This window comes from Dreissena polymorpha, chromosome 6, assembly GCF_020536995.1.
Source record: "Dreissena polymorpha isolate Duluth1 chromosome 6, UMN_Dpol_1.0, whole genome shotgun sequence".
Taxonomy (NCBI): domain Eukaryota; kingdom Metazoa; phylum Mollusca; class Bivalvia; order Myida; family Dreissenidae; genus Dreissena; species Dreissena polymorpha.
Window position 1 is genome coordinate 90,479,091 of NC_068360.1, and position 17,576 is coordinate 90,496,666.

Sequence of the window (17,576 nt, forward strand, 5' to 3'; positions counted from 1 at the left end):
CCGAGTAGCATCATTTCCCCGCTGGACCCATACATCCTTAAGAGATCTACGAAACATCCGCACGATGCACGGTGGTTGATCTAGTTCTCCGTTGACAGGTCTGGTGACACCAAGTTGCTTTGTGTCCTTCTACGGTGTAAAACTCTTCCTCCATTGTCATGAACCAAGTTGTTGTGTCCTTCTACAGGTTAAACTTTTTCTCCTGCAACATGAACCAAGTTGTTGTGTCCTTCTACAGGTTAAACTCTTTCTCCTGCGACATGAACCAAGTTGTTGCGTGTCCTTCTACAGTGTTAAACTCTTCCTCCTGTGACATGAACCAAGTTGTTGCGTGTCCTTCTACAGTGTTAAACTCTTCCTCCTGTAACATGAACCAAGTTGCTTTTTGTCCTTCTACAGTGTAAAACTCTTCCTCCCGTGACCTGGTTACTTGTGGTGCACGGGTCAGCAAATCTTTCACCCTTGTTGTTCAGCTCGCCAAGACCTTGCTTCCCCAAGGTTTCCTTTTATGCTCGGTTGTCATGGACGTTCTGGTTATATGGCCCTGCTTTCATATCTTAATTCTTGCATATGAAGTTATTTGCACCAATAATTATAACATAGAAATCGAAGTTTAAAAATAATGCAATACATGTAAATAACAATAAAAGCAGTACATACATAAATAACTATGTTAATTTTTATTATGGAAACGGAAAAAGCAAACATTATTTAACATACTTAATTCTATATACATGCATGATACATTGAGATGATTATGCAATGATTACATCGGTCCTCGAATGGACTGTGATATTATAAAATAAATACAATAAAATGTAGATATAAATGAAAATTAAAACATATATTTCTTAACAAACAATAATGCTTAACGTGTCATACAATATTTCATATAATTCAGATGATGGCAAACAATATAAATGCACGTGCCCTACTGTGTGTATGAATGAAAATATGTTAATTACGACATTTGTCTGTGACTCAAATGCAGTCACAATCTTTTGAACTAGCTTCCTTGTTATGCAATTAAGTTTTTTGTTTATAATATAATGAAGTTTAATTCTCAAGTAAAACAAATAATAATAAAAATGTTGGTTTATATGAATTGTTTTTTATCTGTGTTAAATGAACCTACTTATGCCAGTGACATATGTCCGCTGCCTTACTTCAATCTTGTAAGTGAAGAATGGCTGTAAAAATAATTAAATTCCCATAACAATCACATAAATTATAAGGCCATGCCAAATATTGAAACCGGGTTCCTTGCATTGATATTCCAGCATTCAACCAAGCTAGCTGACCTGGTTTTCAATAAATAACCTTGGATAAATAAAATACTCCAATAGATCAAAGATATTAGTTTATGGTGTCCGTACTTTACTTAAATAAAATAAGGAAATATCACTTTCAGTTTGTATGATATTCAGTAAAAGGAAATTACAATGTATATACAAATCATGAAATACCAGTTACACACAATCATTAAGAAAAAAACATAGTTTTGAACACTGTACAAGCTTTATTAAAACTCAGAGCTGAATATTTACTTTGAAATGTTATTTTGACTCTAAAAACAGATCTTGGTAAGCTACATAACCACCTTCACTTTGCAATCATTTTATGATAAACTTCACAAAAATGTATGCTTTGCCACATACTTCAAATGTTATTACGTCATGTACAGCATATTTACGGCAGTTATTTCCCTTCATTAAAAGTATTGTGACATAAGCACAATAGGTTAACTCCACAAAACAAGAGGGCCAGTGGCCCACAGTCGCTCACCTGAGACTTCAGGGAACCGATCTTAAGAAACAAATCCAAATAACCTAACCGACTTCCTTTCACATATTTCCAAACAATTGACCATAAATTTAACTTAACTTCAAACAAGCATGCGAAGCAACAGAAGTTATGGTTTTGTTTGCTGTACTTGTATATGATGGGCTTCCGGAAAACCTAGCCACAGCAAAAATTAGCTGCAAACTAAACTTCGATAACATTCAGCATAAATGGCACTCGTGTAAAAAGGATGGATTTTACAAAAGTTATGATGAAAGTAAGTGATGTATGAGGTAACAATAAATGGTGTACTGTTTTTACTTTTGTTTAGTTGGAATTTCTGCCGTTTTCAAGGTATTTATATGATATGGCGGTCAGTACACCAACTCCCAATTTTCTTGTATTATTTTCAAAAAACTGACAATGCAATACTGGAATAGTGGGAAATTGTTTGTAGAAAGGATTTTGTGACAAATCATCACACAAGCTATGTGGCTGGGCTAGGGATTGCATATTTTTTTGGTACCTGTTATATTACTGATCAAACATATGAAGCATTTATAGGTAAATCCACATTGTTTCACATATCACCAAGAACTGTAGAAAATTAAGTGTTTATATTGTAAAGAAGATTTAAGAGTCAGTGAGTTTGCCCAAATTATGAGCTTATAAACTTTTCCAAACTAGAAGTATCATCATTCTGTTGACATTTCCTTTGAAACAAATAGACTGTAAGTAACTATTCCTTGCAAATTGCAATATAAATCCTGATTAGGCTGTTTAAACAAAGAGAAAGAGAAATGGCACAATATCAATGTGTACAAAGTCAGGGCTGGAATTTAACTTTTATTTCCACATGTGATTTACTGTATTTCAGCTGGCAAGTTTGTGTCTCCTCTTGTGATTTTATTTCGTTAAATCAACTAAATGCCCCCTTCTGTTTCAATCGTTGAATTTATTCCTTTGATTTTTTGCACATCATGGCATGGACAGTTGGAAACAACAAATCCAAAATAAACTTGTATTTTAAGCGTGCTAAATAGGAGCCCTTGATACAATGGATGAAAAAGACTTTCTACAGATGTTTAACATTCAAATGTTGAAATGCACAAAACTGTCATTTTATTTCCTGTATATAACAACATAAAAGTTCCGGACAAACAAAAAGTTTCTTCCGACAACCTTCACGCTTGTACAATAAGCACATAAATTACTCCTACCAACTGCGCTCAAGCAGGTTCTAATACTCAGGCAGGGGACAGGCGCCATCTGCATGAACCATCACCATGTTATCAAGTTCAGCATAGAACAGTCAGACCAGTGCCTCTGTAAGACAGACAGCATGACAATTGAACACTTTGTGCAGTCCTGCCCACTACGCTATGGCCTCAGATGACATTTTGGGTTGAGGAGACCATGATGTTAGGGAAGCTCTACATCAGTCTGGATAACCTGCAGAGCTAGTCTAAATTGTGCAGAGCCGGGATGTCCATCTCAGTTATAGACAAGAAGAAAGAGAAAAAGTTCAATAAGCACATAAAAATCTTGACACCGCTGCAAAGCAAAAGCTACATTCTAGCAGTGACCTCACTCTAGCCCCTTCCAAAAACATACCAGCCATGCAGCTGGCCCACCTGTGTATTCAATACCATTCCAAACTGAGCTACAAAGTCTATATAATGTGCTTCACCAATCATGTTGTTCATTGTTGTTCTTTATAACACACAAAACAATGTTGTAGCTTGCTTTCACATCATGTTTATGAATCCCATCAGACTTCTATCGACTATTTATAATGAAACAAGGGCTGTTTATAAAACATGCATGCCCCCCATATGGGCTGTCGGTTGTAGTGGCAGCCATTGGGTGAATACGATTTTTGTCACTGTGACCTTGACCTTTGACCTAGTGACCTGAAAATCAATAGGGGTCATCTGCGAGTCACGATCAATGTACCTATGAAGTGTCATGATCCTAGGCAAAAGCGTTCTTGAGTTATCATCCGAAAATCAATTTACTATTTCGGGTCACCGTGACCTTTGACCTTGTGACCTCAAAATCAATAGGGGTCATCTGCAAGTCATGATCAATCTACCTATGACGTTTCATGATCCTAGGCGTATGCGTTCTTGAGTTATCATCCGAAAACCATTTTACTATTTCTGATCACCGTGACCTTGACCTTTGACCTAGTGACCTCAAAATCAATAGGGGTCATCTGCAAGTCATGATCAATATACCCATGAAGTTTCATGATCCTAGGCGTATGCGTTCTTGAGTTATCATCCGGAAACCATTTTACTATTTCGGGTCACCGTGACCTTGACCTTTGACCTAGTGACCTCAATATCAATAGGGGTCATCTGCAAGTCATGATCAATCTACCCATGAAGTTTCATGATCCTAGGCGTATGCGTTCTTGAGTTATCATTAAAAAAAACATTTTACTATTTCTGGTCACCGTGACCTTGACCTTTGACCTAGTGACCTCAAAATCAATAGGGGTCATCTGCGAGTCATGATCAATGTACCTATGAAGTTTCATGATCCTAGGCCCAAGCGTTCTTGAGTTATCGTCCGACAACCACCTGGTGGACGGACCGACCGACAGACCGACATGAGCAAAGCAATATACCCCCTCTTCTTCGAAGGAGGGCATAATCCCAAAAAGTGACCACTTTAATTTACATGGGACTCAAGGATGACGCAAATTATTGGTATCAACAATTATCTTCAATATCATTGCGTCGTCTTTAACATATTTGGGATTCTCCAGCACACTATGTGCAACAAACAGTGGGCATCCAGATGCCACATTCATGTCTGTTGTGGGTTTTCTGAAGCTAGAGCTGTTGACATCAGGCATGAACGAGTCCGTCAAATTCGTCTGGCCGCTGTCCTGGTCCAACAGCTGTAGTGTAACCTTCTGTTTGAATGGCCATGGGAGCAGATTGTCAAACTCTCCTTTCATCACAACGAAGAACAGGCTCAAGTGAGTGCCCTTGCCCATGCCATCTCCATTGAGGTACACCTGTTATAATATAATGTCATAGAAGTATATTTAATGAATGACAGTATTGTCGATATAGGTATTTGAATTATACCATATACTAGTGGATATCCATGCTGTCTCCATTAAGCTTCATCTGTAATATAAATACATATATGTAACACTTACAAATACAATAGGCAATGACTGAGAGTGTTGTTGATATCAGTCATTCAATTATACAGTATGAAGCTTTACATTATTAAAAGATCCGAGTAAAAGTTATTCAAGCAAGTATAAGGTTAAAGGTTATCCACTGACTTACTATGTTAGATCATAATTGTTACACAAATTAATTTGAAATAAAAAATATAAACATATTCTTCATACACTCACAATTGTCAGGGGTGGCGAAATCAAATGTCCGAGTTGCCCGAGTCGTACATTTGCTTGTCTGGGCAACTGATTTTTTTCAATTAAGTTGTCCGTGGACAACAAGTTTTTTAAAAGTCGGGTCCAGGTATACAAAAAAATACATTGTATTAAAGCCGTAATTAAGTTTTACAAAACCCGATGTTGACATGCGATATATTGTCAGTGGAGCAATCAAGCTAAAATACGGGCACTCTCCTGCGCAGTGATCTCCCTCATTCTATAAGAGACCAGGAGCATGCCGCATTTTAAACATTCGGCACGACTGTTAGACAGTGAACAGACTGGTTTCTTTATTTTTACAATCAGACGGAAATAAAAAGTATCAAAGTAAGATAATCAAAACACGGTCTACCTTGTTATTTAAGACGACTTTAATGGTAAAAATGGAACATTTAGTTTTTTTAAATCTTCAACAACGGAGCAGAAACACGAAGCTTTGAGCAGTCCACCTCCCAAAAAACTAAGAAAGATTATGATAAAAAAACATGATCTAAGTAAACGCACCAGAACTTTTCAAGAAACTTGGCTCACAGATTTCGAATGGTTACCAGTTGATGATAATCAAATTGCTACCAGTAGCGGCGCAGAGCCTCAGTCTGATGAGGTCGACATATTGGACTAGTTTAATTTGTTAAGATTACGATGTACTTATGTTCAACACATGTTTTAATAACACTAGCTTTGCAAGATTAAAAGTTTTAGAAAGTCTTTATATTGTTTATAATATACTGCTATAATGAATGTACTATTGAAATACAACTATAAACAAAACTATCAAATCATACTCATTTTGGTATATTCCACATTGTTTTACATTAATCAATAAATGCGTTTATAATTTATATAAACATTAACTGACAAGTGTAGTTGAGCAACAGGCAAGTTAAATGTCCTAAATGGTTGTCCGTGGACAAGTATAGTTTTTTGAGATTTCGCCACCCCTGTTGTGTACGGCGTTAAGTTAAATGTGCAACCTTAATTAACAAGACTGTGTTTGTGAAACACAATGCCCCCTACTGCGCTGCTTTGAAGCCATATATTTGACCTTTGACCTTGAAGGATGACCTATACCTTGACCTTTCACCACTCAAAATGTGCAGCTCCATGAGATACACATGCATGCCAAATATCAAGTTGCTATCTTCAATATTGCAAAAGTTATGACCAAGTTGCCACCAAGGTGAAAGTTTTGGTACACACACATACAATGACAGACGGAAAGGCAAAAAACAATATTCGATCCGGGGGCATAAAAAGTTAAAACTTATATTTATGTATAGTTATATCATAACCATTTCAACTTCCGCATAAAGTCCAGAAGAAGCATTAACACTTTGTATGTACCGGTATATAGTTTAATAATGTCAACAACATACCCTTGCACACATTTTGTATCCATAGCGATGAGTAAAGAATGGCTGACTGTACAAAGATAATGTACGACCTGCAACAGCTTCAGCCTTCCTTCGCTGATAGTCACGTATTTTCCACAGAAGTATACCATCATAACTTGTTGTCTCTAGAATCTGGAACCTTAAGTCCAGCTCTCCCATTTGTACGTTGATTGCTGTTAGTGATGTCTCCTGTGCAGTGACCTTCCTTCGTAGCTCAGTTGCTAACATTTTAAAGAACACATTCTTTCTGAACAAAAATTGTTTAACTTTACTAAAAAGGCAAATTACAAACTATCTTTATTATAATCTAAACATTGAACGTTTTCTACTTTGAATAGCAGAGCTATGCTGAAATAATGTTTGTATACCCTATTTTGACCATCTATTGACACAGCAATTTTCATCAAAGTACCTTTAATTATTGCAAACTGACATAATGTGCATATTCCCCACGTGGCAATCTATCCACAAACTGATTTTTATCAATCTATCATATGTACTTTTTGATTAATTGCAGGATCAAGATGTAAGCGTTACAGGCTGAGTGACTTACTATCTTCACTCGCCCCTCCGGGTCGCCGTTGCTCGACAGTTGTTTTTAGTTCCTCCATGATGCGGTTCTGTGCCACGAGTTGTGACTGCACCTGGGTCAGCCCCACAGTGTTGGATCTGATATCCTGGTCCAACTGATCCACACGATCCCTGGTCGCACACAGCTCAACCTTCCTCTCCAAATGTACAACTCGCTGTACTACCTCTACCATTTTTAACTGTAATTAAAGTTCGGAAGATACCTTTCAAAGCAGGCAAGTTATCACTGCTTTATGAACACAAAAATCCTTCACCGACATTGAAAATTTCATGCTATTATGCCTTGCTTATCCTTATTGAAACTTTTACCAGCTATTGATCATGTATCAAATACAGTAGATGGATGATTTTGCCATAAGACATGGTGGACACCCGAAGTATATATACTGTAAATGCTTTGCTCTTGCATTCTAGCATAATTTGTACAAATTGTCTCCACGAAACTCTGCTTTAGAGCTGCAACGAGTCACCAACAGCTCGATTCGATTTCGTTTTCAGACACTCCGATACCGATTTTTTTCGATTCGATTCATCTTCAAACATAGTTTTATCATATATTCACTCTTCTGCCTCAAAAATAAACATTTCTGTTCAAACGTGTCGCATACCTAGATATCTTGGGCATTTGTCAAATTTTGTGTTTGTTTGATATAGTTTGGTTTGTTCATCAGTGTTTTAAAAACTGTTGAAAGTGTGTTAACCAACATTTGTAAGAAATATTTTGCAAGAAACTGCCAATTTCTATACAAAAAACTATGTCAATATTTCAATAAAACACATAAAAAAAATTAGCAAATTAGGACTCAATTTTAATATAAAAAACTTCTGACTAGAAGATTGTGTTGAATACACAATAATATAAAATTAAATAAATAATCATAAGAACATCTGGAATCAGTGGAGTGATAGTACTATCACTATTATGCTTATATCCAAAACCGCTTTAAGCATGTCTACCATTGTGCCGTGACAGCGTCACCTGTTACCTGTAGGACAAAGCACATTCTCTAATAAACTTAACAAATTCCCAACAGAAACAGAACTACTTTTCTGGCTGGCGACTTGAGTAGTTGCACTTGTGCTACCTCTTAGTCTTGCTAAATCAGCGTTATGTTTGCATCCGTGAAGCACAGTTTACACTTTGCTTTATCGGCAGGGCTACCATCCCGAAACCCAAAATACTGCCACACTTTTGATTTTAACTTCTTAGGCGCATCTGATAATTTCAATTTGTGGGCCACAACTTGTTCAGCCATTTTGACGCTTTTTCCGAAAGTAGACCGTAATGCGCTTATTGATTGGATGACTAAAGTAATAAGCAGTCAATCGCGCCGGTCGTAATTTCAGGTAAAGATAAAACCTACACCTTCCCGTATCAAATAGTCAGAATACAGCGAGCTTTACGTATCTATGTATACATATGTCTATATGTTAAAGAATCGATTCAAATTTGGTAGGTTTGGTATCGTAATCGAATCGACGCATTTTGAACCGATTTTCAATACATTGGAGCGAATCGTTGCAGCTCTACTCTGCTTATGTATGGATGAAACTGTGTGCTTTTTTATATCAGCAGGAATCATGTTTCATATTGTTAAGAAAAATAGCGCTTTCTCAAATGATTAAAATGTATAGGATAGAATGGCATTTTATTCACATGATGTGACTTTGAAAAATGAATCATGGCACTCAAAACCATGCTTTTTACATTAACTACTTAATTAACATATATCTAAAAAACTGTCAAATCCTTTGCTACCTACACAACAAAAATTAACTATAATACCTATATCAAAACTCCTCTAATTAAGCAGTTAAATAATTATTTTTTTAGCAACAGTAACTATGAACTTGATGTAGAAAGTAATTGACCAGAAACAATCCGTATAATGTTCCCTACTCTACTCTTCCCATTCTTATAACCAAGATTTGAACATTCTTTAAAAACATTCAATAAAATTAACCTTTGACTCGCGATTCTCTGTCTGTAGTTTCTGAGCAAGAAGACCTATCCTTTCTGTTTCTGACTTGAGTGTCCTTTGTTCTTCCATCAGTTGCTGCAATTAGGTAAATACATAAATGCTTATCATTTACAAACGAAAATAAAAGTACACTTCAGTTAAATATTATTTATCTTCAAAACTAAATAAAGTATATTACGCAAACAAGAAGCTGTCAAACAGTGTTTATCCCCAGCCACAGGTGCATTGTTGTGAAATGGGTACAGTGAGATATTGCAATTGAATATGAACAAGAGCTGTTAAGAGGACAGCGCGCTCGACTATTCGAGTGCTTGACAGTATAACGTAAGCCATCATGGGGAAATTGTTCATATTCAATAATTTATTAGACGATCTTTCAAAAATAAAAAAACGAAAAAAAAAAAAAAAAAAATTGGGGGGGGGGGGAGGGGGTTGAGAGGGGGTATAATATGGGGTGTGGTCATTTATTAGACGATCTTTCAAAAATATAAAAAAGGAAAAAAAAATTGGGGGGGTGAGAGGGGGGTATATTGTGGGGTGGGGTAATTTATTAGATGATGTTAAAAAAAAAAATTGGGGGGGGGGGTGGGGGGTGAGAGGGGGGTGAAACACACTGTCCCCCTATATGACGTTTGACCTTGAAGGATGACCTTGACCTTGTGAAGGATGACCTTGACCTTTCACCGATCAAAATGTGCAGCTCCATGAGATACCCATGCATGCCAAATATCAAGTTGCTATCTTCAATACTGCAAAAGTATTCATAAAATAAGCGATTTGGGCCACATATATTTGACCTCTGACCTTGAAGGATGACCTTGACCTTGACCTTTCACCACTCAAAATGTGCAGCTCCATGAGATGCACATGCATGCCAAATATCAAGTTGCTATCTTCAATATTGCAAAAGTATTTATAAAATAAGCGATTTGGGCCACATATATTTGACCTCTGACCTTGAAGGATGACCTTGACCTTTCACCACTCAAAATGTGCAGCTCCATGAGATACACATGCATGCCAAATATCAAGTTGCTATCTTCAATATTGCAAAAGTATTCATAAAATGAGCGATTTTGGCCACATATATTTGACCTCTTACCTTGAAGGATGACCTTGACCTTTCACCACTCAAAATGTGCAGCTTCATGAGATACACATGCATGCCAAATATGAAGTTGCTATCTTTAATATAGCAAAAGTTATTGCAAAATGTTAAAGTTGGTGCAAACAAACCAACAGAGACCAACAGACAGGGCAAAAACAATATGTATGGGGGACATAAAAATTGAGGGGGGGGAGGCTGGGGGGGAAAGGAATTCTGGGTAGGGGCGTGGGGTATTGTTTGGGTGGAATCCATTGTGGTATTCAGGTAAGTGTTGTTTTGTCAAAGTAATAATAAAATGTGATCATAAGACTTATTAATTTCTGAATATAAATAAATAATATTTATTTTCGCGGAAACAAATGTTGTTTGCTGGTTTCTATAGATACGATTACGGATGTAACGTTATGTACGGAATGCTTCGGTTGAGTTCGTTAAAACAATGAAATTACGCATTTCCGTACCACGTAATATTACGTCATCCCGCCTTTTGCAAACTGCCTGTGCTTTTGTTCGGATCGTAAACAAACTTAATTTAAATTAAATCTCGAATCATCTGAAATAATGCCGCGTGGAACAAAGCGGAAATTACCCGAAAATGTGGAAGAGGTTGGAGAGGACGATACCCGGCTCTTACAACCGGACCCAGGTAGAGGCTTTATTGATTTTGAGAAGATAATAGATCTAAGGGCATCTTAAATCGTTCCTCCTTTTAATACACGTAACGTTGAGAGGTGCGGTGTTAGCGGGGAATCAACTCTAAGTTTCCCGGTAATCGAAAATACACAAGTTCAATCTCTTGCTTCAGCTATTAATCAGGGTCGAAACATGATATAGTTGTCAGGAATTAACGCGCTTATCAAACGATGACTTGGCTGCGCACGTGCCAGCCGCATTGAAACAACAAATTTCTAGAGGCGAATATGTCAATTTGGCTTTACTGTTAAAAGGTGCCTTCGAATTATCCGCTTTTTGTAACGGTAGTGTTTTGCAACTTTCGGCAGAGGGCACTCTTGAACAGCGCCCTAAGGAGTGTAGGGATAAAATTCATAACATCAAATGGTGGTCGGACGCTTTCTTGATTTATGCGTCAATCTACCATAGCACGCGACGCGATAAAGTGCAGGAGATTTTGCATTAACTTTCCCTGTAATGACCTTCTTAATCTCGCACCATCGCCGGTGAATAGCAAAATATTACGTGAATATTTAACATCGTATAATTCTACAGATCGAAATGACCTTTTAAATGTTTTTTACAAATGGGTTTTCAATGCATTATAACGGACCCAGAGTCAGTAGATTTAGTAAAAAATTAAAGTCTGCAATCGCAAATGCTGACATAATTCAAGATAAGATAAATAAGGAGATTTTGGCGGGGAGGTTGGCTGGGCCTTTCAGCGAACACCCTTTTTCTAATTTCATGGTTTCCCCAGTTGGCTTGGTGCCAAAAAAGACACCAGGTGAATTTAGGATGATTCATCACCTTTCTTTTCCAGAGGGTAACTCGGTTAATGACTTCATTGATAAAAAATACTCATCCGCTCAGTACACAAATTTCGATGAGGCGGTTCACATGGTTCAAGATTTAGGGCGACACTGTAAACTTTTCAAAATGGATCTTAAGATTGCATCTCGCCTACTCCCAGTTCGGGGAGAAGATTTCGAAATACTGGGCATACAGTTTAATGGTATGTTTTATGTGGAAAAAGCATTACCATTCGGAGCTTCAGTCAGTTGCAAAACATTTGAACAGTTTTCCTCATTCCTTGAATTCTGCGTTAAGAGTAAAATGTAATCGGGCAAGCTTATACACTATTTAGACGATTTTCTGGGTGGCGATAAATCTGAGCTAGGTTGCCGCAAGGTGATGGATTCGTTTATCAATTGCATGCACGAGCTAAAGTGCCGTTAGCCACGGAGCATAAATAAAGAAGTTATGGCAATTTAAGCAAAATGTTCAATTATCTAAGTGTAAAAGGGGCCATAATTATGTCAAAATGCTTGATACAGTAGTCTGCTCTAGTTCATAGGTTGATGTCATCTTGGTAAACAAGTATGCAAAATATAAAAGCGATTTGTCAAAGGATATAGGAAATATTTGGGGTAGTACGCAAAGTTTAACATAGATTTATCAATAATATGCATATTCTAAGTATAAAAGGGGCAATCATTCTGTCCAAATGCTTGATACATTTGTATGTTCTTATTTATAGGTTGGGGTCATGATGGTTAACAAGTATGCAAAATATGAAAGCAATATGTCAAGGGACATTGAAAATATTTGGGGTAGTACGCAAACTTTAACATTTGCTGCATATTCTAAGTAGAAAAGGGGCCATAATTATGACAAAATGCTTGATAGAGTTGTCTGCTCTTGTTTATAGGTTGGGGTCATGTTGGTAAACAAGTATGCAAAACATGAAAGCAATTTGTCAAGGGACAATGAAAATAATTGGGGTAGAACGAACTTTAACATTTGCACGGAAACGGCAACGGCAACGCCGACGTGAGTAGGATAGCTCCAATATATATATTTCATATATAATAGTCGAGCTAAAAAAGAGAAGAAAAAATCCAATCACAAGGCCCCGGCATAAATCCTTAAACATTAAGGCATAACCTTGACAATATGCGGTGTACACTAGGAGATAATTAATCTGTAAAAGTTTTATGAAAATTGCATGCAAAATGTAGGAGAAATTGCAAACAGAAAAGTGTGTGATGACCAAAAGCATGCACATATACACGAAATGATGTATACACTTTCTTTTTCCCTTGGTCTTTTGGAATAAGCAAATTAAACCAAAATGAATAGAAATCATAAAAGCAACTAATGTAAAGAATTGCAAGAGCAAATCAATGCTGCTCTTGACTGTCTGTTACAAAGAAATTTACTTGAACTTTGTGTTCCAGCTCCATTTTCTTGATCTCCATTTTTCTTGAATATATGGTGACTTGTTCAAGGTGACTTGAAGTACTCTCCTGTAGATGTTTTGCCATTTCTCCTTTTGTGCCCTGTAGAAAAAAATTAGTAAAATAATGCAACAAGAGCACCACAGAGCGGGTGCCAACACTCAGCTGCGGGTGCAGTTTTATTTTTAAATATTTTTTTTAGAGGTCACAGTGTCCTTGACCTTTGACCAAGAGACCTAAAAATGGGTGTGGCGTGTAGAACTCGTCAAGGTGCAGCTACTTATGAAGTTTCAAAGTTGTAGGTGGAAGCACTTTGATTTTAGAGCTTATGTTAAGGTTTAAGCACGACACGGACGGCGGATGAGCTGGCTATGACAATAAACTGGTTTTCTCCGAAAACAGCCTAGCTAATAAATACTGTGACAGATAACTTTCTACATTTACCTCTATAAGTTCATTGCAAAATTCTATCCTGAAAGTGTACATAGACAAGTTGAAGGAACAAAAATGTAACAAAAAGACCTATTAAATTAATCATGTCAGACGGTCAACCATCAAACAAGTTAGGCATAGGATTTGGTGGTATTTATAATTCACATGATTTATAACTCGCATTTCAAAGTTTCTTTAATAATAAATTACATTTTTCTAACAAATGTTAACTTCAATAATATGCAATAGATATCAATTAGGCAGCAAAATTGTTTTCTTTAAATGACTGGAAATTATTACTTAATCATGCAGTATTCCATAACCATCCATCAATGGGATACAAGAATTGCTGTGAACAAACCCTTTCAAAAAACAAGAGCTGCTGGAAATGTATGTATAACAAGAGATGTGTTTGTCAGAAACACAATGCCCCCTTCTGCACCGCTTTGAAGCCATATGTTTGACCTTTGACCTTGAAGGATGACCTTGACCTTTCACCACTCAAAATGTGCAGCTCCATGAGATACACATGCATGCCAAATATCAAGTTGCTATCTGAAGCAACATAGAAGTCATGAGCATTTTTCGAAACCTAAACGCGAAACCTAAACGCAAAGTGTAACGGAAGGACAGACGGACAGACAGACAGTCTGATCACTATATGCCCTCCTTCGAGGGCATAACAAAACAAGAGATGTCAGAGGACAGCGCGCTCGACTATTCGAGTGCTTGACAGTATAACGTAAGCCATCATGGAGAGGGGGTATAATGTGGGTGTGTGGTCATTTAATAGATGATATTTCAAAAAAAAGAAAGAAAAACAATTTGGGGTGGGGGATTCTGGGGTGGGGCGTGGGGGATGGTTTGGGTGGAGTCCATTGTGGTATGTCAGGTAAGTGTTGTTTTGTTAAAGTATGAATCAAATGTGATCATAAATAAATAAGTTATGGCAATTTAAGCAAAATTTATTAATTTGACTTTGAGAGTCAAGGTCATTCAAAGGTCAAGGTCAAATTCAACTTGCCAGGTACAGTAACATCATGATAGTAATTAAGTATTTGAAGTTTGAAAGCAATAGCATTGATTCTTTAAAAGTAAAGTGGATCTAAACACAAAATTTAACGAAATATTCAAAATTACAAAGACAAAAAAGCCAACAAGAGTTATGCAACTTGCCCTGTACAGTCCCCTTACGATAGTTAGCGAGTTTTCCAATTTTAAAAAGCAATAGCTATGATACTTTAGGAGTAAAATGGGCCAAAACACAAAACTTAACCAAATGTTCAATTATCTAAGTATAAAAGGGGCCATAATTCTGTCAAAATGCTTGATACAGTTGTCTGCTCTTGTTTATAGATTGGGGTCATGTTGGTAAAAAAGTATGCAAAATATGCAAGCAATACATCAAAGGATACAGGAAATATTTGAGGTGGTACGCAAACTTTAACATAGATTTATCAATAATATGCATATTCTAAGTGAAAAAAGGACCATAATTCTTACAAAATGCTTGATACAGTTGTCTGCTCTTGTTTATAGATTGGGGTCATGTTGGTAAAGAAGTATGCAAAATATGAAAGCAATATGTCAAAGGACATAGGAAATTTTTGAGGTGGTATGCAAACTTTAACGTAAGATTTATCAATAATATGCATATTCTAAGTGAAAAAAGGGTCATAATTCTTACAAAATGCTTGATACAGTTGTCTGCTCTTGTTTATAGATTGGGGTCATGTTGGTAAAGAAGTTTGCAAGATATGAAAGCAATATGTCAAGGGACATAGGAAATATTTGGGGTAGTACGCAAACTTTAACATAGAGTTATCAATAATATGCATATTCTAAGTGGAAAAAGGGCCATAATTCTTACAAAATGCTTGATACAGTTGTCTGCTCTTGTTTATAGGTTGGGGTCATGTTGGTAAAGAAGTATGCAAAATATGAATGCAATATGTCAAGGGACATAGGAAATATTTGGGGTGGTACGCAAACTTTAACATTTGCACGCTAACGCCGGGGTGAGTAGGATAGCTCCACAATATATATTTCATATATTATAGTCGAGCTAATTAACACTAAATTTCTTGAATAAAAGCTACCATCAATACTTTCTCATGTGTAAAATGTGAACTTTTTATAAACATCAATACGTCATCTGTACAATAAAATTTACACAAAGCTGCAAAACAAAATAAACCAAAATAAATCAAAGACTTTACCATGAATTTGCACCCAATCTCTTTGAAACTGCATTCCTCCGGTTTATTTGGACAAGCATCTTGGTGAACTTCCAACTGAAACAATTTTTACCGCCTTTAAAGTTTCTTAACTTTTTTCTTTAAGATGTTAATGGTGCATTGCTCTAGACCATAAAAGTGTATAGAATATCATCATAAGTTGTCTTGAGCTATGAGACATTTGTCCCACTTTTTTGTGATACCTTGCCAAAACAGTGTGCAACTATCATTTTCAGGAGTTTAAGACACAAAGACATTCCCACCTTTGTAGAAATATACTTACACAACAACACAGCTTCATAAATCTTCTCATTTTGATGAAACGTCTATTGCTATTTTAAGCTGCTATTAAATCACTGGAAAACCAGCTAATACTTTTAACTGGAATACCACCAACATCTATTTTTAGTTTTTTGGAAAATTTATCAATACTATATTTATATTTTAGTTACACACTCCAACATAAATTTATAAATAAAAATAATTAAGAAATTAAGATAAAGTTTAATTTTGTTTAAATTAAACAAATTTAAATTAAGACAAAATGACTATAATATTTTATTCATAAAAATCCAAATATGTTAATGAAACGGATATAATTATTGCAAAATTTTGGACTCTTCCAGATAAATAAAATGTAACAAAACCTCTCTCACACCTACCGCTCTTCTCTTGAGTCCCTTTACACCACAGCCAAATGGACAGTCCAAGGGAATCTCCATACATTCATTCTGATAATGTTCCTGTAAGAAATGAGCACGCATATTACAACATGACTTTAACAACTATGAAGATCATATGGGAAAAGGTATACCTTTTATACAAAACATTGTACAAAATCCCAGACATTTGCTGTGATTGGTATTTCTGCATTACCACGGATTTATTTAAAACAGCGCTCCAGCTAAGATTTGAAAAGGGCAGGGGGCTTTTTTGTCAAAAGGGCACTTTGGACGCGCAGTATTTTGTCAAAAGGGCACTTTCGAGCGCACGGGCGTTTCTGGAATGCTTCCTCTCATATGTTAATTTATATGTTATTAATACTTGTCAGAATATATTATTCCCATTATTATTAAACAATTCAAATATAATGTCTACAATGAGGAATAAATTAATTGCAATGTATTGTAATAACAGATTTATTAATCATCATATGTTTTTTTGTTTTGTTTTTTAAGGGCAGGGGGGGGGGGGGCCCAAGGAAGGGCCGGGCGGAGGTTCGGGAGGGCAGGGCGGGGCGCCCTTCAATTTAGGCCTAGCTGGAGCACTGTTAAAATGTAGGTCTATAGGACAATTCTGCAAACTATTTTCATATGCATTTGCTCAAATTGTAATGTTTTGTTACTTCAAAATATATAATCTTGTCAACTTTTATCAAATTATTTTTTAATAAATTTTGCAGAAAAATAATTAATGACCAATAAAACAGAAAAAACTTTGTAAAGCCACCAATGCAAGTGAAGTTGCAGGAATATATACATACAAAACTATTCATATTTATCCAAGCACCTATCATATTTTATTTGCGTTTTTAAAACAACAAGGGCTGTTTGTAAAACATGCATGCCCCCCATATGGGCTGTCCATTGTAGTGGCAGCCATTGTGTGAGCACGAGTTTTGTCACTGTGACCTTGACCTTTGACCTAGTGACCTGAAAATCAATAGGGGTCATCTGCGAGTCACGTTCAATGTACCTATGAAGTGTCATGATCC

The 17,576-nt window shown here is 36.4% G+C and overlaps 1 protein-coding gene across 8 annotated transcripts in view; it reads right to left on the bottom strand.

Moving 5' to 3' along the window:
- Window positions 1–656: 656 nt before the first annotated feature.
- The window catches only part of LOC127834014 (TNF receptor-associated factor 3-like), an 89,126-nt gene continuing 72,206 nt past the window's right edge, over window positions 657–17,576 (bottom strand). For 6 of the 8 annotated variants that reach the window (XM_052359571.1, XM_052359570.1, XM_052359569.1 and 3 more), the window contains 7 exons: window positions 16,525–16,605; window positions 15,845–15,919; window positions 13,176–13,295; window positions 9,156–9,248; window positions 7,154–7,370; window positions 6,583–6,821; window positions 657–4,813 (listed from right to left, as the gene is read on the bottom strand). In XM_052359571.1, coding sequence (XP_052215531.1) covers window positions 4,478–4,813; window positions 6,583–6,821; window positions 7,154–7,370; window positions 9,156–9,248; window positions 13,176–13,295; window positions 15,845–15,919; window positions 16,525–16,605 — 1,161 coding nt within the window. In that variant the 3' untranslated portion in view covers window positions 657–4,477. The remainder of the gene's footprint in view (window positions 4,814–6,582; window positions 6,822–7,153; window positions 7,371–9,155; window positions 9,249–13,175; window positions 13,296–15,844; window positions 15,920–16,524; window positions 16,606–17,576) is intronic. The other 2 variants (XR_008027763.1, XR_008027762.1) reach the window with 2 other exon arrangements.